We start from the raw sequence: 23,485 nt of genomic DNA, 5'->3' as shown, positions 1-23,485 counted from the left end.
ATGATAACGCACATAGATGAACATGCACACACACAACTGTAGAAGCAAAAAAAAAAACAACATTCATGTATACAGTCGTAACCAGCCAATCTACCACACACCATCAACCAGTCCTACACTTGTGTACAGTCTGAGTATCAAGATTCATTTTCTACAAACTTTGGTGTATTTCTACGCTGTTTCATTAGCCATCACTCCCTAGACATTTTCCCATTGACACACTCTGTGAAGCATCATCTGAAAGAAAGTGAGAGACAGACAGACAGACAAGAAAGAAGGATGTAGTGAGAGACAGAGATGTAGAGAGGCAGCGCAAGAGAGGTGAGATAACAGGACGGAAGAATGAGAAAGTTGAGAGAGTGGAGTGGGGGAAGGAAATGAGAGACAAGATTAAGTGAGGATATTTCTCGTTGACAACAAATTTCAAGAAGGAAAGAAAAAGAAAAAACACTAGTGGGTTTTCAGTCTCTCAAGCCAAGCTTACTGATTGCTAAGACATTCCTAAAACCTTTAAAAACAAGTGACAGATACATGCATTTACAAAAGGCTAAATCATTTCCTCGAACAGCTGGGCACTGGGGATTAAGGCTCATTTGGCACAGTAACACGTATTTACAGCAACAGGATGGTGTATGTGGGATTTGATAATGAAGGAAGATGTCAACAACATGTCGACATTGTTGCTCCGCAATGTCTTTCTAATAGGCTGCAGACAACGATAGCTACATGGCACAGAGGAATAAACTATAACCATACTGATACAAGCATGACAATTTACACTGTAATACTCTATACTACTGCTGCTATATATATATATATATATATATATATATATACACTGTATATACACACACACACACACAGACACACACATGAAAGTGTGTCTGTGTGTGTGTGAAACATGTCGACATTGTTGCTCCGCAATGTCTTTCTAATAGGCTGCAGACAACGATAGCTACATGGCACAGAGGAATAAACTATAACCATACTGATACAAGCATGACAATTTACACTGTAATACTCTATACTACTGCTGCTATATATATATATATACTGTATATACACACACACACACACACACACACACACACACACAGACACACACATGAAAGTTTGTAGAAGTCAACATCTTGGACCTTCAGGAAGTGGTCCACAGTAGAGCAGCAATAACGTCATCATCCCTACCAAAATGCCAAAAAGTTGTGCTTCTAGCAGATGACTGCACGGAAGCGGATGTCCATTTTCTCTGACAGTGCTGACTTGCAATTTTCAATTACCCGAAACAGAAATAACACAAAAGTTATTCACTTCAAACTTTCTCCATAATCACTCAAAGAGTTGAACTGCTCGTGCTAGAAATGAGACCTGCATAATTCATCTCCCTCTAAGGCCACCAACTTATCAATCACGCCCCACATGTCTTAAGTTCTGAAAAGATTTTGTTTCAGTTATGCGATTATTCTAAAACATATTTTTTACATACATATCTGTAAGATGTAACGACTGCTTCACTGTAAATTGCGTAGGTAAGTTAAGTTTGGCTACACAATCAGTAGTTAGTAGGATCAAGTCATTGCTGGTTTGGTCATTTTGTTGGATTTATTGATGTTAGGAAAAATACTGACTGTCACTAACCTGTATCCTTGTAAGGTCCTTGAAAAATGTTCAAAACCAGGAAAATGATATTGTGATGTTTCTCATTCTCCTTTTCACTTCAGGCAGACTGTTGGAGAGTGTGTGAAATTACCAACATGGACCCAGAACAACAAGGAATAAGCACCCAGGACCCCCAGGCTACTAAACTGGGCCATCGTTTCCATATGCAATATTCTGTGTGTGTGTGTGTGAGAAAGTGCGTGAAGTTGTGTGTGAAACTGAGAGACGGCAAAAATGAAATCTCCAAATTCTTAGCTGGGAGCAAAAAGTACACGATCAGCACAGCCTCATAACAGTCTGTGCCATTCACACACACACACACACAATTTTTTTTAACATAAGTACAGGGTGTACACAAGTACACCTGAAACCACTCTAAAAGGACACACACAGTGTATTAAAGGAGCCACAAACAACACAAGCAAACAAGCAAGCGCACCTTATGAGTTATGTTTTCAGAGGCATTCAATTTAACTCCCGTCAAACATCTCTGTATTTCTTTGTTGTGTTGTCTGATTCAATATCATGCTCTGTGCGCACACACACACACACACACACACACGCACATGAACAGGGTCAGACCAAGTCATGAGGACCATGTCATCAGCTGTTAAGAAAATAACAAAAGAAGGAGAAAGGACAAACAGAGAAATAACCCATAAAAGCTTAGCCTGTTTCCTAATGAGCTCATTCAAATACCTGGGAACAACAGACACTGAGGCACAGCACTGCTTGTTCGTGCTCAAGCCGTGAGTCTGGGGATGTCATCCAAGGGAAAATGAGAGGGGAAAACACAAGTGTAAGGAGGGAACATTATGGTTCAGTTTACCAGTCAGTTGCTGTATTAAATAGCAGCCTGGCAGCTAACAATCACTCACAAGGGGACAGAGGCAGGTGGGCAGCACTTTTCTCACCCGGCTAATAGCTGTGTCATGACTGAGAAGCTTTTCATAGTCTCTTCCTCATCATGGAAGAGATATATATAATAATAGTAATCCCTTATCTTAGCTGTAAATGGTTCATTTTCCAATGCTCAATATCAACTCTGTCACCGTAGCTGGTGTCAACTTTAAAGCATCTCGTGTTTTCCTTGTTATCTGGTAAAGCCTGACTGGAAATAAACCACATGACTAAACGTGGGGTCTCCAACCTATTTTGCCCTCTACTGACTCAAATCACTCCACTTTGGAAAAAAACACACATAATCTGAATCACAAGCACCTGCACTGACACGCTGAAAGGGCAACAAGTCTTCTCACATGGCACAAACAGCATTCGCTACATGGTTGACATCTCCCTCATCAAATACATGCTCAGCGTTCAATCACTCTGTGCGTTCAGGCAAGGTATTGAGGTGCAGGATGGAGGAGGAGGAGGAGGAGGAGGAGGAGGAGGAGAAGGAGGAGGAAGAGGAGGATGAGGAGGAACCAGGGCTTGTGACAAGAGTTATGGAGAAGTTTCATCGTTCATCACAAGGGAGGCACCGCGCTGCCTTGAACATGGACAGAGACTAAAGATGCTATGATCTGCCTGCAAAAATGCCCCAGGGACAGAGGAGCCATCAGCTCGACTGTCCCCGACACTCCCTGAGGACAATGATAGACCTGAAGTGACAAAGTGGGCATATAATACATTTCATCGCAGTATGAATAACTCAGGCGCACAGAAAGAGCTTCATGAAACATTGCATGACCAAATGTGCTTCCAGTCTATAGCAAGAGATGGAAACACATTAACTCACAGCTTATGAAGCAAACCAGAGTTGGAACGTGTTTTGACATTTTGGGAAATACGTTTAATTCTCGCCAAGAGCTGCAGATTTTTGTACAGATTCGAAACAAGATGCAACGTGTTAATAAATGAGCTTTAGACGTGCTGGTAAGTGAATTTCCTTTTGGATAGAACCAGGCTAGTCTTCTATCATTTTTCTGTGAAATAAAAAAGCAACAAACCAACAAAACAGCTCCTATATTAACTAGAATATAAATCACAATCAGCGTGTGCTGTCATAGGTTTGAAGCAATACAACTGAACTAAGTTTGAACCAAATTACCTTGCGATCTTGTCACTGCAGGACATAGTGAGCAGCCTCTCTCCCTGCAACACCCCATCCCAGGTCTGGATGGTGTTGCTGGACCTCACAGGAATGGTGCCCTCCCCTGACTCAATTTTGGTCCGTAATTGCCCCCTTGCTTTCCGGTTGGGATGTCTGTCACCTTGGTCTGAATGACGCAGCATGGGAAGAAAATAAATAAATAAATGCACACATCAAACCATAAAACTGCAGAGAAATCACAGACTAATATGATTGGTTTATAAAATTCCATAAAGGACACCACTGCTAAAAATTCTGGATTTGCATCAGTGTGCAAATATCCCCACAACAAGAGAAAGCAAAAAAATGGCTCCCACAAAAGCATGACCTATTATTTATTATTATGTTATCAATGTTTTCTGCTGTTCCACCAGCAGGCGCCATCTATTCACTGACTAATTGAATGTGGCTGTTTTCCATTCAGTCTGCCATGTGCAACAGAAAACACTTTGACAAGAGTAAGAGAGAGGTTAATCAGACAGACAGTGTGGGTGAGCTGGGCGGCAGAAAGACTGATAGAGACAGCCAATGAATGACAAAAAGCCCTAATTACTAGAGCCTTGTTTAAATGTGTCTATAATGCGTATTTGGACACTGGAGCAAAATTCTAATTAAATGAAACCGAGCATGTGTAAGAAGAAAACCTACAAATTCAATTTAAAAAAAAAAAAACAAAACAAAAAAAAAAACACTGTTGTTGGGAGTGAATTGTGAACCAAGAGGAGCCATATTTAAAATTAATAAATCCGTTGAGCTGAGGAGGAGAGATGGATGCTTGGCTTACCTTCCACTCCGGCCTCGTGTGGAGAGAAGATCCTGGCGTCTCCACACGGCGAGGTGCTGATGTAGAGATGGAACTGAACATTGTCCTTTAACCTGTAGCCTCCCTTTTCACACGGCACAAATATTGACTTCTGGTGGTCTTCCTTGTTGTTGCTACGACGACAGACGCAAGAAAAATTTAGTGCGGGGATAACAAACGGCACAATTTCGGCTCATTTGGCTCATTTAATTAACTGGACTCAAAGTGAATGGAATTAGACACAGCAAATAGCAGAGTAAATACGTCACATTATCAATATGAGCAAGCTCCTGACACTAAACTGTGATTGAAGAAAACAAATTTTCACTGTCCACTGACCTGAGAAAAAGCTCCAGCTGAGTGTAGAGGTACCTGATGAGCGAGCGTCGGGCGATTATCTCGGCGTGGCAGTCATTGAGTGCCAGGCCACGGTCGCTCATGTACTCACCATTGATGCATTTGGTTCCCGTGGAGACACAAATGACCTGTGCTTCCTTCACATCTGTCCCTGTTGGGGGTAGAGGGAAGAAAGACATATTAGTTGACACACATCCTTAAAGTACAAAGTGTGCGTGTTCTTCTGGACCCTGATTGGACAGAAAAAATCCTCTAAAAAACTGTTTAAATCTGCAGAGTGTCTGATAAGCTGCTGCATCCTGAATAAAAGGTGCTCCTCCGGCATGACGAATGTTACACTGCTATTTAATATAGTTTTTAGATCATTAAGATTGATCCTCACTTCATTCAAAAATCTGCAAAGTCACTGTTAGGCATGCAGAGAATCACAAAACTTAAGGTTTGGATTGGATCATGGCCATGACTCACATGGATCTACATTAATCATGGGCTACTTCAACTCTGATGTGGCTGCTTCTCTCTGTCTGTCTTGCATCACATGTCATGAACAACGTCCTGTCAGCACTGAAGGCAACGGACGGACAAAGCGAGTGGAGCTGCTCTGGTGAGCGAGCCGAGCCGAGAGTCGAAAGGAAGGCAGCAGATATCAGTTGCACTAAGCATGACAATCTTATGATCTAATTCTGAGATAATAAGCAAGCGCAGTTTCCGAAAACGCCCATTGTTAATATGATATCACTCAGTGGAGGTGAAAGCAACTGCTTTTATATCAGTCACTCATCCCTAACGCAATCACAGCACATATCTGTCTCGACTGCCTTTATATTGCAACCAACAGCGGCAGTGAAACTGTATTACGCACTAAGATTTGCAAATAATCCACAGATCACATGAGTTCGAAGTCTGCTTTCAAACTCGTCTGCTGAGGGGGGTAATATTTCTCTGTGAACACCTTATGAGTTTAACAGGCCCACCGACAAGCATGATTTTATTAAATCACAAAGTTTGGAAGCCAGTCGTGGTCCAATAAGCACCTTACACGAGTTTGATGTGGAAACTTGAAGTCTCCAGAGTGCACACTCTGAGAATTTACTTTTCAGGGAGAGTAGAAGACATGCTGTGTCCGGCTGTTCAAGCTTTTGAAAAATATTTTCAAAGATTCAAAGACTGTAGATTTTTCATTGAACAAAAAATAGTACATGTTTTTTGCCCAGATCAAACAAAAATGATTCTTCAGAGGAGTATTTTAGTCATGAAACATGTCAAATGGCAAAGACTAGAAACCCTAAAGTGAAGTACAAATGTGTAAAATTGTACATTTGTACAGTACTCGGGTAAATGTATTTAGAAACAGAAACTGTGGTTGTTGTTTAATTCATAACTGTTGATTATATTGTTAACCTTTTCTTCTTGAGCCTTGCAACCAGAATTTTCCTTTGGATAGTACTTGAAAACTGACTGCCAGCTCTGCATGTTGTCAGCATTACAGCAGCCTGAATCTACCTGTTGTCATGACGACTCCTGCTAGGACTTTCCGTCGTGCATGAGGGGAGGTGAAGTTATCTGTCAGCTCACTGAACTTATCCACCACCAGGCGAGAGACGGCATCTGCCAGAACCTGCAATAACACGCACACACACACACACAAACACACACACACACACAAACATGAGCTTGTGTCAGACATGTCAACTTACAAAGCGTATCTGATGTTATCCTCCCCTGGAGCACCATGTACCTGCCACAGTGTTCACGCTCAGTTCCAAACAAGAGTCGGAGCATTGAAACGGCAACAAGTGAAACTAGGCTGACCCCCTGAGGTATACCTAACCGTCTGGAAAGCAACGCTGTTTGAGTTGGGCATGACAGTTATAATTTACCATCTCCCCTCTGACAGCGAATCGCAGAAAGCAAAAAAACAAACAAGTGAATCTGCGCAACAGTTGTAAAGAAATAGTTTTTTTGATGTTCCACAAGGCTTAAAACTCCAAGCTAAAGTCAGGGGGAACCATAAGTGAACTTCACACGTCTTTTGTTCTTGCACAGCCACCTCCTCTTGCTGGCTCTTTATCCCCCGCTAATGTGATGGAAAATGACGACAACCAAGAGGGGAGACGACGGCTGGATGACCACAAATTAAAGAGATTAGTCCAATATTACTTCCCTGCTACTTCGGAGTCACCCACTCGTAGCCAGATCATTTGACTTTCGAATGCGAAGGTCGTCTATGGTGTAGAGATAACTGTTCATCTTTAGGAGGTACAAAGAAGTGGAAGTACTGGTTATTCGCACAAAAACACATACGTTCAAAAAATTATTTTCTTTTGGAAATTAGGAAAATAAGATTTTCCCACCCGCAATTCAATTTAAAGTTTGATTTCATGGTTTGAGCCTCAACAAAATGAAAAACTACTACTCCAAACTACAGTATAAAACACAAAACTAAAGTTCACATGTTTTTGCAACAGCAGTGAACTCCAACCATTTTACCCCATTAGTTCCTTGCCAGATGGAAACAGGCTGCAGGAATTAAATACCAAGTGACAGAGAATTAATAGAGCAATTAGTGGGGGTGCTATCGTTAAAATGGGGTTCTTGTTGAATAAATCAGTTGACAAGTAGAAGGAGTGAGTAAAGACAAAAAAAGGACTTGGGGAGGAGACTGTTGGACTGTTGACACTGTGTTGTGCTGATTAGCTTTGCAGACAGTGTTATCTCTCCTCACACACTGGCATGGCTCTGACAGTCACCTCTATAGTGCCATCAAAAGCAACCACCTGGCCTTAGTCTCTGTACACCTGATGCAAATGAGGCTTTAATGATAACCTACTAGAACAACAGAGTTTGACAGGTGGATCAGTTTGGAGTAGGCTTCTTCACAAGCAAAACATCAAATCCAGGGGAGGTCCATAAAGATCAACAACGCTTTACTGTTCGGTTCTGGTCACATCTTCTTGCCATTTATTTATGGGATACACTCATTTTGTGCTTTACCAAGATGAAATATCAGCATAATCTAGAGAGAAGTAAGACATGGAGCAGACGCTGGCATCGTGATTATCTGCATGGCAGCGACTCTCTGGATCTTATCTCCATGTGTTTCTTAAACCCATCTCAGTCTTTGTGGCTTCAAGTTGTAATTTTCAGGTCTCCCTTTAAAGCTAATTACTGCTTCAGGCCTACTGATGATTGACAAGGTCAAGTAAATGATCCAATCACAGCTTTAATGATGGCAAAATTTGATAAATGAAAATGATGTCTGACATGCCATTGCACAAGTTTTAAAAGTAAGGTGAAAAAAAGTAGCTGTGCAGTTTCTCACTAAAAAAAAAAAAAAAAAAATCTTAAAACTTTGTTACTTCCAGTGACATTTTGGTGTCTGTAATTTCTCAAATTATCATTTGTGTCCTATTTTGACTATGGAATGTCTTCATAATTAAAAACATCTTACTGAACAAGTTAAATGTTTGAGTGTTTATGTTCTGGTTTGATCAGATTCTATACAAGTATGGCAATCTATAAAATATTCAAAAATCTTACCTGGGGTAGGTGAAGCTGCAATCCCTCTCTTGGTATGGGTTGCCGGGATGGTGTCTGGTCTAGCTGCATGTTGAAGAGAGCTGAGAGGGCAGCTTGTGCTGCCCGGGCTTTAGCCAACTTCTTGTTTCGCCCTGAGCCTTCAAACGTCTGTGCATCCACCGTTACTGACATCACAAAATTCTTGGCATGACTCTCCCCGCTCTCTGAGACAAAGTCATATTTGAGGCCTGGCCTGAGCTCGTTGAGGATCATGACTGGGTTTTTGCCACTGGAGGGCGAGCTGAATGCTGATGGAGGGGGTAGTGGGGCCTGGGCAAGGTTGCTGCCGGGTGGTGTGGGCAGTGGGTACTCCCCTAGTGAGTTTAAGGAGCTGCTACCGTTAGAGCCTAGATAAAAGGATTCTTCTGGCGCGGCTGGTGTCTCAAAGCCATTGAAGAGCATATCTGGGAAGTCAGCTTGGTCCGAAGTAAAGTCTGTGTTCACCGTCAATGTTCGACCCATGGCAAGATGTGCCTCAGAGGCATTGGGGAACTGGACGAAGGAGCGCAGCGCTTTCTCGGCTGCATTTAGTTTAGCCTTCTTCTTAGTGGGGCCCATGCCCTCAAACATTTGTCCATTGACCTCCACGGTCATGACAAAAACTGGTGCATGGACTGGTCCTGTCTGAGACAACAGTTTGTATTGTAGACCCGGTTTGATTTCATTCAACTGCATCAATGCATTCTTGGGCAGGACTGGCCCTGGTGTTTTCTTGCGCTTCTTGGCCCGGAACTTTGAGTGCGCGTGTCCATTGTTTCCCTCTTCTAGGGGACGCTTTCGACTGCCCAGGCCGCCTCCATTGGGGAGCTGCTCAGCCACTCCCACCCCATCCTTGCAGGACACGTTGTCCAGGTTTCGGTTTTCCTTAACATCGGTGCTGCTCGAACCTGCGGTGCCCAGAAAGAGTAACTTACAACGCCTTCGTTGCAGGATCTTGTAAATGCAAAATTTATAGATTCCTTTATCACTCTTTGGAACTGAACCAATGATCTGTGTTCCTTGATTGAAGCAAGAGAAGCTGGCTTTTTGTTTGACTGAACATAAAAACCTACCGTCTAATGTTATTGCTACAAATTGCAGAACACCATCAGTACATCTACTGTTCCAAGAATTTCCCTTCAGGGATAAATAAAGGAATTCTGATTCTTAAAGACATGCTGAGCTCCTGGTGACATACCTTGGTTAAAAATCAAAACAGTGTAAGGAATTTTTTGGACTACATTTTGGTTGTATGGCACTTAACTTTGAAATTAACTTCTTAACATCTCTCCATACATGAAGTTACAGTAATGAAGTATTCTTAATCTAACTGTACTTGTAAAGTAGCAGAACTACACTTGCAAGAGTAACAACAACTGTAAATTTTTCAAGTTGGGGTCTGAAACACAAATGCACACAAATACGAGCTCACATATCAACACCACACACACACACACACACACACACACACACACACACACACACACAGAGCCGTTCCTCATACATCAGTTTTTAATCAATTGAGCACCTACAAAGAAATTAGGTACATTTCAAGTGTTCGGTTTTAAACTGCAGGCTCTGAAATACACTGTACTGGGGAACACATATCACTGAATCCAGTTAGCAAAGTGGATGGAATATTGGCAAAAATTTTCATTTATAACATCCTTCAGCAAAGGCTTGATAGGTTACTCCTTGCGGTACTCAGGAGAAAGAGAGGCCGCAGTGTGCATGAGTGGGATTGTAGGTTGGGTTGAGGGAGTGCAGGGAGGAGTGCAGGGGGAGGAGCTGAGGACCAGGCAAACAGGAGAAAACATCAAAGAGGCAGAAGGAGAAGACTCCACCTACTGCAGGATCCTAAAGGCTTGACTTGTCACACGGTGGTACATTAAAAAGCTGTTTACCCGTTTTACACGAGATTTTGAAAAGAATGACTTTTGTATTTAAAATGAGGAAAATCTGAATTCAGGATCTGTTTCTAATGACGTGCCATTCATAAGACCCTGCGCCTCTGAGATCCCCCCCATGGAGTTTGTCAGAGAACACAGTGCTTCAGGTTGCAAAATGTAATGACATGCTGTTGCCATCTGCATACTACAATTGACGCGTCTAAAAGAAAGAAAAAAGACACTCATTCCTAAGATCGAGAGCACAAACTGAATATCCTTCATTTATGAGCATATCGGCACTGAAAACATGCAATATCTCTCGGTGTGTGCATGCGTTCTGCAAAGTGGTATTAGAGTTTTCCAAATATACAAGGGAAAGGAGGGACAGCGTAACTGTGCACAATAGTATCCAAAAGGAACTATCTCCTGTCAGCGTGATGATAGGTGAAATCTGCACGCTACACAGGGACGCAATCTCAAGTAAACCACCTTTAACCACCACAGATACTGTAGCATTTGTTGAATAATTTTTGCCTGTGGTGAAAAACTGTATGGATTAAACAAGGACTTGAACAAACAGCATGTAGAACTGTAGCTCATTATATTTCTCTGCAGAGGAAAGAATGCACTGAACATTCAGATGCCGGGAATGTGGGGACAGCCACTGAAATTATTGCATAATATACTAAAAAAGTGGGAGCAATCAGTAACTTTCCTACAATAAATTACTCTTGGGGGAGTTTTGGCCAATTGGCCAGTCAAAAAAAATCTAATCACATACTGAACAGTCTTAGCATGCTGCACAGACAAATACAATGATTATTATGGCACAGAAAGAAAAGGAAACTGGAGCTCTCTTTCTCCAATTCAAGATGTATCATTTAACACATCTGAACTTCCTCTATAGAGTTAAAACTGACACTATTCATTTTATTGTATAATAACTTTATGCAGGGTGATGAATATCCAGTAGTACTCCAGAGCCAAGACCTGATGAGAGGACAAGAGCCATAGACCAACAGCCATGACACCATGCACTGAATAATGACACAGCACATGCAGTTGTGGCTATTATCATGCCAGCATCTGTGTAATCAGCACTCATTAGTTACGCAAGGACAAATGATGTGATATGCTTGGATCTTTCAGAGCTCTGATCCCCCGCAGGGACTCCATGAACCAAATAATGCAGAAAAATCATTTTAAGTACCACTTGTTTTTTTGGCGGGCTTTTGATTTGGGATGATTCGTGTGATTAAAGAATTTCAAGAACTGCTAAGGATGTCACATAAAAGTTAAAAATGATTTCATGTTTTTCCCTGGTTCCCTTGGTATTAAAGAACTAGGCTTGTGTGAGCCTAGACTGTTTTATCTTCAAATATATCTTCTGAGGCTTCACAGACTTTAAAAGACAACAAAAACTATTTTGCAACTGCGCTCACTCGACTTAACACAAAACAACACGCTTTTCCTCGGAGCAACAACACAGAGGATGACACTATGATAAGAACTGTTGATTTGTATTTCAGGTTAGGGCACTGAGAAGATGACAGCTCCCTTTGAACATGAACTCGAAATTATTAAGGTGTGGGGGAAACACATTCAATCATGGCTTCCCACGCCTTGTGAAGCTCATTTACTGAGTTCAAACCAAAATGTCTAATTAAAGTTATTAAAATATGCTGGAGTGGAGAGCACTTTCTAAAGAGAGAAAAAGGTGGTAGAGGGAATCTGTAATATGACCTGAAGCCTCTCAGATGTAATGACTAGCTCTTCCCTGAAATGTTTCGGTAAAATCAGCAGCTTGTATTTGTGTGTGTGTGTGTGTGTGTGTGTGTGCACTCCTCTGTATCGCGGTTCAAGTGAGGACAAATGATATAATTAGCAACGGAACACATGTAACTGCTGCTTTTGCTTTTCAGACATAAAAAAGTACGTACGGGTTAGATTTGTATTTAGTTTGATCCGTTTTGTGTTGCATTGCTTGTTATGTTATTTAAAAAAAAAAAAAAAAACTGATTACACATCAGAGAAGGACAAGAGGACATACGAGGGAAGACATGCGGGCAGAAAGGACATTTGAAAGTAAAGACCAGTTACTGCTCAGACAGGGAGAAAACACGAGTCAACTTACTCATATTCTCCTCCTCATCCACGTCCATGGTGACGGGTTTGTTCTGACCTGAGAGCAGCCTTGCTCCTGCTGCACCTGGGGAGGATCAGAAGACATGAAGGTGGACTGTATAAGCATGAATATTGATATACACACACACACACACACACACACACACACACTCAAAGGCCTTGAGTTGCTACAGTGATGATAAATTTATTGAGGCTCCTGTATGAACACACACACAAAAAATGCACATACTGCACCGTGCAAGTAGCCAGTGATGTAGGCATATAAATATTCAGAGACTGAGAGATATCAAGGTGAGAGAGGAGGCCAGGGCTGACAGGCCTTAATAGCAGGAGCAGTCTATTGTGACTTTAATATCCCTCCGATTAGACCTCATTTCCCACTGCCTGCTGAGAGATATACAGCAAGTGACATGGCCAAGTTACTCCAGTGCCTCACACACAACTTTTCCCAAGGTGGAGAAAGCGATTAAAGCTCCATTAAGCAATATTTTTCAGACTAACATAGAATCAAATGATTTCACGCAATTTGAAATGTTCGCTCATGCTGCCAACTATGCTGACAGAGAACACCGAACTCCAAGGCTGTAAGCTTTTTTTTCTGTTGTCTGCAACTATTCTACTTCAACATCTTTACATCTTTTGTGGCTGAATCCAGAATCCCGAATCCAGAAAATGATTGGCTCATTAAGAAATTAATAAAGAATTTAGTTCATAAAAACTTGTGACTAATGCAATTTAGAAGAGCCCAAAGAAACATCTTCAAATTGTTGTCCGACCAACAGATCAAAACCCAAAGACTCTTCATTTACTATCCTGAATGACAAAGCAGCAAATCCTTGCAATGAAGAAACTGGAACCAGAACGTGACATTTTACTTGAAAAATGACCCATCAATTATCAAAACAGTTAGCAAATAATTTTCTTTTCATTGACTTAATCGACCAATTGCTGCAGCTCTGTTTTGGAGAAGAGCCTTACTTGGGAGAAGACTGCACCACTGTCTCAGACCGTACTGCTAATTACAGAACTAATACTTAATAAGTGGAAAACAAGTTCCAACTCCATGACTTCACCCAACTCTAATCAGTCTTCCCACCAAACGCTTGAAAGGCAAAAAACCAAAAAAATATTGCTGAGAGCAGGGCAGATGAGCACAGACTGATGAAACAGACTAACAGAGTAAGTTAGATGAGAGAAAAAGAGAGAGTTACAGCAGCAGAGAGGAAAAGGGGAGAGAAGCAAACGACGCACAGAAACGGAGGGAAAGCAGGGGAAAGATAGCATTATGATATAGAGCAGATTGTGCTGATTCTACTCTCTCCCTGCGTGTCTTCCATCAGTGCCCCCATTCCTCAGCCAGACACTTTCTTAAGCTAAACTAAATGGGCTAATTAATCTGGGCTAATGGTGGGTGACAGCAAATATGCTAGCACAATTATCACCCTATTAAAGTTTCATATTCCAAGTCGTAATTGAAAATGAAAAGGTGGGGTGAAGGGAGGATGGGTGGGAGTAGGTCCAACGGAGTTGAAGACGAGAGTAATTTTTCTCAGGTGGCACGAGCCAGGTGCCCCCAGCCCCCCCTCAACACACTCATCAAACAACTCAAAAGCACATCTACACACAATACTTATGTTACTTGTGCAGTGCATGACGCTGTACGATTTCATGTTCCCAGACTTTAAAGTACTGAGTTTTAAAGTACTGAGTACTGAATTTGTTGGCTATGAGTATCTCTAACATCCTAATTTGGTGTTTCACTTTTAGTCTAATGTCTCTTTGTGTTAATGGTGTGGAAACTGGCAATTGTGGAAAAATAGCATATCTAAGTGTAAAAGTAAACATTAAACAAGGATGAGGTTTTATTCACATTCCCCGAACAGGCACAGCTGGCTAGTTTAATCGGCACACAATGCAAATGGGAACGTCAGTTTTGATTTTCAGATGAGGCCGCCTTGGCCATAAATCTGTAACTATTCTTGAAATCAGCTGCAATCATTGTGGAAAGTCCCACAAAGAATTCATAAAATGAGTGTATGAGTGTGTGTGTGTTTGTGCATGGGTGTGTTTTGAGAAATAAATCTGGAGGTGAATGGCTACGCAGTCCTAAAGGGTAGGTATAAAATGGTATATGGTATAAAATTTTGGTTGGTTTATGGATTTATGGTCCCCATTCAAATCATTGCATAATACACCACTGTCAATGGGAAAATCAATGTAGTCAAAATGCTCAGAAGCTGAGACCCGACCCGATCAATGTGAGCGTATTTCGTCTCTTTGACGAGGTCATCCAGATCAGCTTTTGCTAAACAAAACTGACAAATTACAGTAATTTAGATGTGGACTTTTAGAAAATATATCAAGCTGTCAGATAGTTAAAGCAAAATTACTTATCCTCTTTTATATGGTTCTCTGCCTGGTTCCCCTGAGGTATTATTTCAAGTTTTGTAAGTATGGATTCTAATGTTGACAATCCCAGCAAATAAATTTCCCCAGTGTTGGAGCTAAATGGTACCTACACGTTTTCAATATGGATGACTGACCATCAACCTAATGTTGACCACTGATGAGCATATTTTGTGCTATAAAACAAATATATGATGGAGAGACACCTTTACATTTGGCAATAAGGGGATAACAAACACATTTTGACCACCTGCGAAAAAAATTGCTCAGGTACAGAACATCAAAGGCAACTGTTTCTTAAAAGAGCTTCAGCATTTTTCAGATTCAAGATTAGACTATTTTGAACTTCAAACCCTGCAGAAATAATTTTAGCATCTGCATGCATGGACATTTCTAACACCCGGGGATCTTTGATAGATTTTGGTATTGACCATTTTTGAACATGCACAACTGAAAGAGTGAATTTAAAGTGAATCAAAAAGAACCAACAGTGGGGGCTGTGTGCACTACCTCCCTCTATGTGCATAAATGATACCACGTCATCGAGTTGTGAGACGGCTTGGTTCCAGGTAATTCTGAGTGGACGCTAAGGGAGGCAGGGAGAAGAGAAAGATGAGAAAGAAGATGAAAAACCTCAAATTCAATCTGGCACGGTGAGAGGGGCTGAGGGGAAATAAGGTGGTTTTGATTTGTCTCTCATCCCTCGCTTGCGCTGTGACGGAGCGATAGAGCATCGTCACCGTGGAGGGAGCACCAAGAAGCGTCCAGCTGACAGGAGGAGGTGGGGAGGAGCGAGGGATGGAAAGGTAAAGGTGAGGGAAGAATAGAAGATGAGAGAGATAGAAAATGCAATCCTATTCCGAGTAAAAGAGAATCATTATCTCCTCTAAAACAGAAGGCGATGGAAAGGTCTGCCCTTGGCAGGCTGTGGGGTTCAAACTGTCTACAACAAAGTGTCTTTGAAGGCTAGTGCAGGAAGTCAGATTTTCCATCAAAATAATTTCAGACCAACTTCAGACTAGACTCCCCCCAACAAATGGATAAATAATTTAATAAATAACCCTAGTTGCACAAAGAGATAACCTTTAATAATTCAAAAAAATCGAAAAAATGTCTAAATCTATTTTAGCATGTATCAAATTCATAGTTACTGTACCTCTGCAACTGGATCTAAGTTCTTAACAAAATTTGAAAGGTAGGCTGTCATGAAGCACAAAGCAAAAATACACAAAGCTGAAAGGTTCATTGATGCAAAGATGCAAAACACATCAGCCCTGTAGCATATCGGGCAACATTTTCCCCCTGAACTGCACAAGACAACAGATCAATAGTCTTGAATTCACACAGATCCCATTCTCTGAACAACTCTGCCCAAGTTCTTACATTCAGCTCATCTCCAGCAAACAGTCAAGGCAGTTAACAACATTAATATCTTAAGAAACTTGGCTCTGGACTACAGTTTTTAGACATCTTCTAAAAGCATGTTATATTTCGAGGCAGCATTGATGCTTAAAATGCTTGGGACAAAGATTCGCCTCAAATGAGAGGGGAGGTATTACAGTAACTGTGAATAACACCAAGTACCTCTTTGCAGTGTCCTGCATTGCTTTTGATTCCAGGCTTTTCTCTTAACTCAACCTTTTTATTTAGTGGCCTGGTATGATGAGCCTTTGTATTTTTGACCTTGTAGGCTAGGATATTTTAGTAACTTGTTGTGTGGTATGGTTTCTGCAATATGACTGATACCACTAACAGGCTTAGTGATGCTATTTTTATCCCATCGCATACTTGCACACACTTGCACATGCATATTTATGCTGCCATATGCTAAAACCGGCTTCTTTATTTAAATTTTTAGTTTTAGTATTCTGTGTGTTTAATGTTTAGTATTCTTTTTATATTCTATTTTTATTTAGCTTATATTTCTGTTTTATTCAACTTTTTATCTCGTACTTTTATATTTTTATATTCTACTTATTGCTCCCGGGACCTGAGTCCTAATTTCGTACCATAAACATGTGAATGTGAGCTGGTATGACAATAAAGTTCCTTGAATCCTTTTGCCGGACAATAGTGCCTTTTTCACTTCTGCTTCTGATTATTCTTTGGTGAGCAGCCTCTTAATATTTCCATTTGCCCACATTTTTAATGCACAGCATGGCCGTAAACTGCAACCCAGTCTTGTTTTTGCCAAAAGGAGCACAGCTACAGTTTATCATTACTGATTTACTTTGCTTAAAAGAAAAAATTCAGGTTTAAACTTGTCTGTGCTCAAGGGGAATACCATCCTGTTCTTCCCACCAATTTGTGTTGTACAAGTACATCTATGTAATTATGAAGACTCCAGCAGGTGATGTACCTGCCTTCATGTGGGCATTGACTGCTTACATGCTTAGGCAACTCTGTAGTGCAAACACTTATAAAATTCAATATATTTCAGTTAGACGAGAAAACACCAGAAATAAAGGGATACCAGTCGACACACTTGTAATTTGTATCAACAGTCACATGGCCATTGGCCTGCTGATGGAATGATGGCATCTAATTGGTCCCTCGACATGATGATAGCCTTTGATTGGTCTGACGGTAAACTCAACTTTCTCATGTCAGGACACGTAAAAGGTTTGCTCTTTGGTGTGATTATACAGACACTGGAGAAGGCACTTGGGCTCTGAAGACACTTCACATCTCCTCTGCTTTTTCTTTAGACTTTTATGTCTCACTTCCAAGCTATGTGATGGATACCATCATTGAAAACAAACTTGTGCTCAAAAAAAGACACAAATACACCAAATTCTGGGCATTTACACTAGAACTATTTACCATTAAAATGCAGACAGCCATTTAATGAAATTGAATCACATGCATTTATTTATTCAGCACTTTTCCAAATTTTTTCAGTCTGCAGTGTGTGAGTGACACTACCTCATAGGCGATCCACTACTGTCAGCCAGACCACATTAGCAGCATATTAAAAGACAAAAGCCTCCTCCTTCAAACTTTAAGGAGCCTGGCGTGCCGCTGTGTTGACAGGACCAAGACAGGGTCTGAAAACAGCCCCCGCTTAGTTTATGTCAAAAACAGAGGGGAAAAAAAAACAAAGCACACATTGTTGCACACATACAGTGCTGTAGGTAAGTATCTCTGTGATCTAAATGTTGTTCTTCATACAACTGAAGGAAACCCAAATATCAACATTCCCAGGAATTACAGTGAAGCCCAGAGTAATTCCTGAGTTGAAGATTTACTTGTTACCTTTGTGATTTATTGTCTATTCTGTAAATCAGCTACTATATTGGTCTTTGTCTTGATGCTAAATTATATGCATCAAGGGAACAGCCCTTTTTCGATATGGCTGAATATTGTATTATATATATATATATATATATATATATATATATATATATATATATATATATATATGCTGCTTGTAGGTAAAGTGATACCACTCCACCAATTCCAACGATGTAATATGTGAGCTTGTATGACTTTGCTGGTAGGAGAATGATTTATGATTGATTATGAAATGTGCATAGGGGTGTATACACTTTCATGTTAGAAATATTACAATAAAAAGCAGAAACTGTGATGCAAGAACAGATTAACCATATTAACATGTCAGTCATGATCACACCTATAGCCTCAAGTCCTCGGTCCTTTGCAGCAGATGACTTGCTTGCTTAACTGACCGCCTGGTCCGACAGGCTCTCTGGGGTGGTATCATAGCTCACAGTATGCCAAGACTGCCAGGACTTGCTGGGTAATGGACCAGTGCAGAGGCTCAGCTGGGAGTTAAGAGGGAAAAATGGGCACTGCCCTCCCACACACACTATGAGCCCCTGTGGCACAGCTAATTCAGAGGTTTCTTCTCATGTGATTTACTCTACAAAAAGTGTCCTACAATAAAAATTCTGACTTCTAAACTTATTCTCTACATGAATCTAAGAATTTAATAATTTCCCAGAGCCCAAGGTGATGTCTTCAAATTACTAAATTAAGCTATTTGATTTACTGTTATATATGATGTAGAAAAAGAGCAAATCCTCATATATATGAAGCTGGAACTTGAGAATATTTTGCCTGAAAAAGGGTTTAAAATAATTGCTCAATAACCAAAATTATTGAGTCTTCATAATAAAGTTACAGATTAAATATCATTCCGTTGACTAATTGATAGTTTCAACTTGACTTTTTAAAGCTTATTTGAAAGGCTACAATGCAAATGCAATGGACTCACAGTTCCCCAAAACATGAAAATTAGTCAAAACTGAGAAAACAGAACTACAGGGATGGTAGGTGTGGAAAAAGGAAAGAACTGGTCTTTTATTGTGTTCCAGACTTTAATATCTGACAGCCGGTCGTTTATCATCATGGACTGCTGATGGTGAGGGAAAGGGAAGGTAGAGAAAGCAGAGGCACAGAGTATCAATATGAATTTTTTATTTGATGGGTTTTATGGGAGATTGCATTTCAGAAGGCTGGCGGAGTCAAGGTTCATGGAAGAGTGAGAGGAGAGAGTGAGAGAGAGAAGCCAAGTCATAAAGGCCTACACATGAAGAACACACACTTTTGTTTGTAGCATACGTTACACCATTTCCTACTGTATGTGCATTAAAAGCTGGAAATCAAAAGCCAAAAAAACAAAGCCCCTCAAAGCCAAAGCCAAAGTCTCATGTTTTTTCCATCTTTTATTTCTTCAAACCCACACACACCTTTTTACTGCCACGCCCATTTTTCTATCTAACACAAACATAAAGTACACACTCTTTCTTACTTGTCTTCTGATTTTCTCCCTGCAACAATTTCATACAAATGCCGCACACACACACACACATTAAACTACTTAGGCTGGCTTCAGGTGCGGTCATAAATCATCAGTGTGAGTTGCTATGATCCCTCCAGTGCTAGTAGGGGGGTTGGGGGTTAGAGGGTTGGTGGGCCAGAGAGGACGCCGTGGCTAAATGGCTGCCCTTGCTTCCTGTGTCCATCAAGACCAGAACGAGTGACTGCTCAGCCTCTGGGTGCAACACGTCACAGGCCGTGACACAAACACACACACACACACACACACAAGTAATGGTGTGAATAATTACTTCTAGATGGACTCACAGAAACACATGCATGAACAGAAAAGGAGAAAAAGACTCAGATAGCCTAATGGAAAATACTTCCGTATTACAGAGCTGGCAAAAGTCAATTAATGTGACTACTTTCCATTGCCAGAGGAAAAACAACTTGTTTATCAGGAGGAAAAGCTGGAAAAGAAGGGAAACATTAAGAGTTGTGGTGGTGACAAAAAACAAGAGCCAAAGTAAAGAGAAGAGAAACAGATCGAAATAGACTGAGAGTCCAAAATGAGGAATCGAAGATGAGGGGGAGGAAGAGATGAGAGGAAAAAAGAGGGGGGGATAAGGAAAGGGAAAGAAACTGGACAGAGACAAATGGCCATGGGAAATGGCTGGTGCAGGAGAGGCTGCCTATGAGACAGCCCTCTCAGCAGTCCTAACACAGACTGATAGGCCCACCGGGCTGTGCTACCACTCCGGTCTATTCCATTCCTCTCTCATTCTTCCCTTATTCAAAAATACCAAAAACTTTTCAAGCCATATCAGGCCTGCCTAACTCGCCACAATGTCACATTAGAACAATGTAATGTTACTGTACGCAGAGACTCTGCACTTCTATTTGTTATTTAACATGTTTAGTAGTTTAATGTGATTGTATTTGAAATTTATCTGCTCGTTGATAGCAGCTTGAGAAATTCAAGAATTATTGAAAACATTTTTCCCCACATGTTCCTGTCTGTTCCTGTCTATCTGACTTTGGTGTGATAATGAACCACAAGGATTTCTTGGTTTCACAGGAAGCAATCATGGCTGAGTCCTTCTCCTTCTGCTCGATTTTGATTCATTCTGACAAAGTTCAGGTCATACTTTCATCTGACCTGGAAGCTTCAAGAGTGTAGATCAGTGAAGTTTAAGTGCTAAAACAATTAAAATATGCTTTTCATAATCCTGCGTGCGCCTTGATAGTCAAGACAATTTCAGTCGTTACCCATTTGATCCACAGCCCATGCACAACAGTAAAGGGGCGCAGGAATTTTCCTGTAAAAGACAAACGATGAATAGATGGGTGAATATCCCTGAAGAAGCAATATGACTTAGTTAAAAGCTAAAAGGAGGAATGGAACAGAAAATAGGGGGGAACATAGGGGATATGAGGAGGAATACGGAGACCATTGTTAACTGTCCATGTACGCTGTTAGGTAAGTGAGTGCTACTGTCGCCATCCCAAAATCCCATTACTTTCCCCAATAAAGCTTTGGCAGTCCAGTGATTATCTCAGGAAAGCGAACGAGAAGAAGAATCTTAATAAAAATGGGATCACGCTATTTTTCCTTTTGTGAAGTCAGAACCTCTCATCTCTCTCTCTCTCCCTGTTGCTTCCTCAGGTGATATCTCCAAGCGCTGACCAGGTAATGCACCGTAATGGAGTACACGTGTGGGCGCTGCTGTCCTAATGAAGAGGGGTCGCGGCAGAAAGGGGAGTGCTTGTCATGCTGCCTGATGGAAACTGATGGGCAAAGGTATAGGGGCCACAGAGCATGGCCACCCAACACGGCTCTCCATGTCTCATCAGAGGCACACACATGAACACACACATACACACACGCGTGCTTACCTCTGAGTCCATTATTCAATTTGGCCCTTCTAATGACCAGCGAATTAGGCTGCCAGAAACGATTTGCTTTCTGAGCCCTACAGCTGGACGTACATGCTTTTCTCCACTCTGCATATTAAGAGGCAGCCATTCAGATGCTGACATCCAATAAGCCTCCTCCAATCAGTGAATTTAGCTGGATGATCTTGGAAGAGGAAGGCATCAGTGACAATGAACGCTTGATAAAAATGGGGTGGCAAAAACTGAAAGACGGCAAAGAAACATGATGTCGTCTATCACAAAACTGCTTTTCCTTTACAATAAGCACCACAGAAAAAGCTGGCCTTGGGCTAAAACGGTCTGGTCAGTAATGAAGCAAATCTAGACATCTGCTCAGTATTTATGTTTCCTATAGGCATTAAAATACGTGGGCAGAGAGTTTAAGATCAAGACCCTAATCAATTCTTTCAACAAGGCTAACTACAGCTTGCTTGCTTGACAAATGACTGAAACAATTATTCCATTATCTGAATAGATGTCACTCAATTCTCTTTTGACTGACTGATCGATTAATCGACTATTCGTTGCAGCTCAATCTTGTATCACATCTAACAGAGATGAAGCTGTGCGAAACTGTATATGGCACTGAATAATAGACAGATGTTGATCTGGACCCGACAGGAGTGCTGGAACCAACATACTGGCTTCAGTCATGAAGACAAACACACACTGTGCATGTAGAAATTTCTGGGATGGCTGATGAATCTGTTTCTGCATTTAGCTTAATAACGATACTTGACAAAAAGAGATCCCTTCAGACTACTCTTTGTAAACCTCAGACTGTATAGATGGACTCATTTCGTACATTCATTTGCACTGAAAGACTGTCCCCTCACTCTTCACACATTCTTTAGGTCCACGTATCAGCCTTTTGTTATTAACAATAACACTCTTCTATTTTTGCTCTCTTCCATCTTTTCAAGGTTGTTGGGTGGCTGCCTCTCCTCTTTTCACTCGGAGCTGTAAAATCTATTTGACAGCTCTGATTTATGACACAGCATAGGCACCAAGCGCCTGTGGGGGAAAAAGAGAGTATGTTTGAGCGTGTGTGGGTGTGTGAGCATGCCCGGCTCATGCAGGACCACCGCTGCTGTGTTCAATGCTCAAGCACCCAACGGGGCACACAGGTAGGGAACCCCCCCCCGAAAACCGACATGCACACACACATCCAAATGCACCTGTGATCGCAGGCACACAGTCAAAACTTTGCCAACTTAGAAGCCTGAAACTTTTTATTTATTTATTTTTTTTTACAATTAAGCTGACTTTCAATGTGCCTTTAAAACTGTTATTTCATCCTACTGTATTCTGTATTTTCAGAAGGACAAAAAACAGTGCTTTGCTGCTGAGGTTGTGATGCTGTGGAGAATCTAATGTGTTAAGACTTTGAGTGTGTCCCAGAGAGCCGTTAGGTGTGCAGCCATGGCGCCTTTTTTTAATGCAGCTGTTTACTTTTAAAATTTGAAAGTGTTCCTCTCCCTCTGCGTTTCTCTGTCCATCTAACCCCCACCCCCACCGCCACACAGTCCTCTCCTCTGTCCTCCCCTTCTCCTCGCCTGGATGCCCAGCATGCTCACAGCTAACACCATTTGTCACATTCAAGGCCAGGTTAGACGCACTGGGATCCTGCTCTGCAATGACGAGGATGTGCACGTATACTTGAGTGTCTTTGCGTGCGTGCATAAGGGGGCGGGACAGGCCTGAAAATAAATGCTATGTAAAAACATGAAGGCATCCATGATTTGTGTCGGCCTGCACCTGGAACACTGTCACCTCGGAGTTGAATTTCACACCTTGTGCCTTCGCTATTGTCAGGCTGATGGACAGCAGGGAGAGGACAGACTGGGGAACCTCCGC

General features: G+C 41.4%; 1 protein-coding gene across 6 annotated transcripts in view; it reads right to left on the bottom strand.

Annotated features, from left to right (window-relative positions):
- The window catches only part of adarb1b (adenosine deaminase RNA specific B1b), a 92,846-nt gene that overhangs the window by 4,463 nt on the left and 64,898 nt on the right, over window positions 1-23,485 (bottom strand). For all 6 annotated transcript variants that reach the window (XM_046403152.1, XM_046403151.1, XM_046403150.1 and 3 more), the window contains 6 exons: window positions 12,492-12,566; window positions 8,451-9,376; window positions 6,414-6,528; window positions 4,893-5,061; window positions 4,536-4,687; window positions 3,710-3,878 (listed from right to left, as the gene is read on the bottom strand). In XM_046403152.1, the coding sequence (XP_046259108.1) occupies window positions 3,710-3,878; window positions 4,536-4,687; window positions 4,893-5,061; window positions 6,414-6,528; window positions 8,451-9,376; window positions 12,492-12,519 (1,559 nt within the window). In that variant the 5' untranslated portion in view covers window positions 12,520-12,566. The remainder of the gene's footprint in view (window positions 1-3,709; window positions 3,879-4,535; window positions 4,688-4,892; window positions 5,062-6,413; window positions 6,529-8,450; window positions 9,377-12,491; window positions 12,567-23,485) is intronic.

The sequence above is a fragment of the Scatophagus argus genome, chromosome 11, assembly GCF_020382885.2.
Source record: "Scatophagus argus isolate fScaArg1 chromosome 11, fScaArg1.pri, whole genome shotgun sequence".
NCBI classification, from domain to species: Eukaryota; Metazoa; Chordata; class Actinopteri; family Scatophagidae; genus Scatophagus; species Scatophagus argus.
This window is presented reverse-complemented; position numbering and strand designations above follow the sequence as displayed.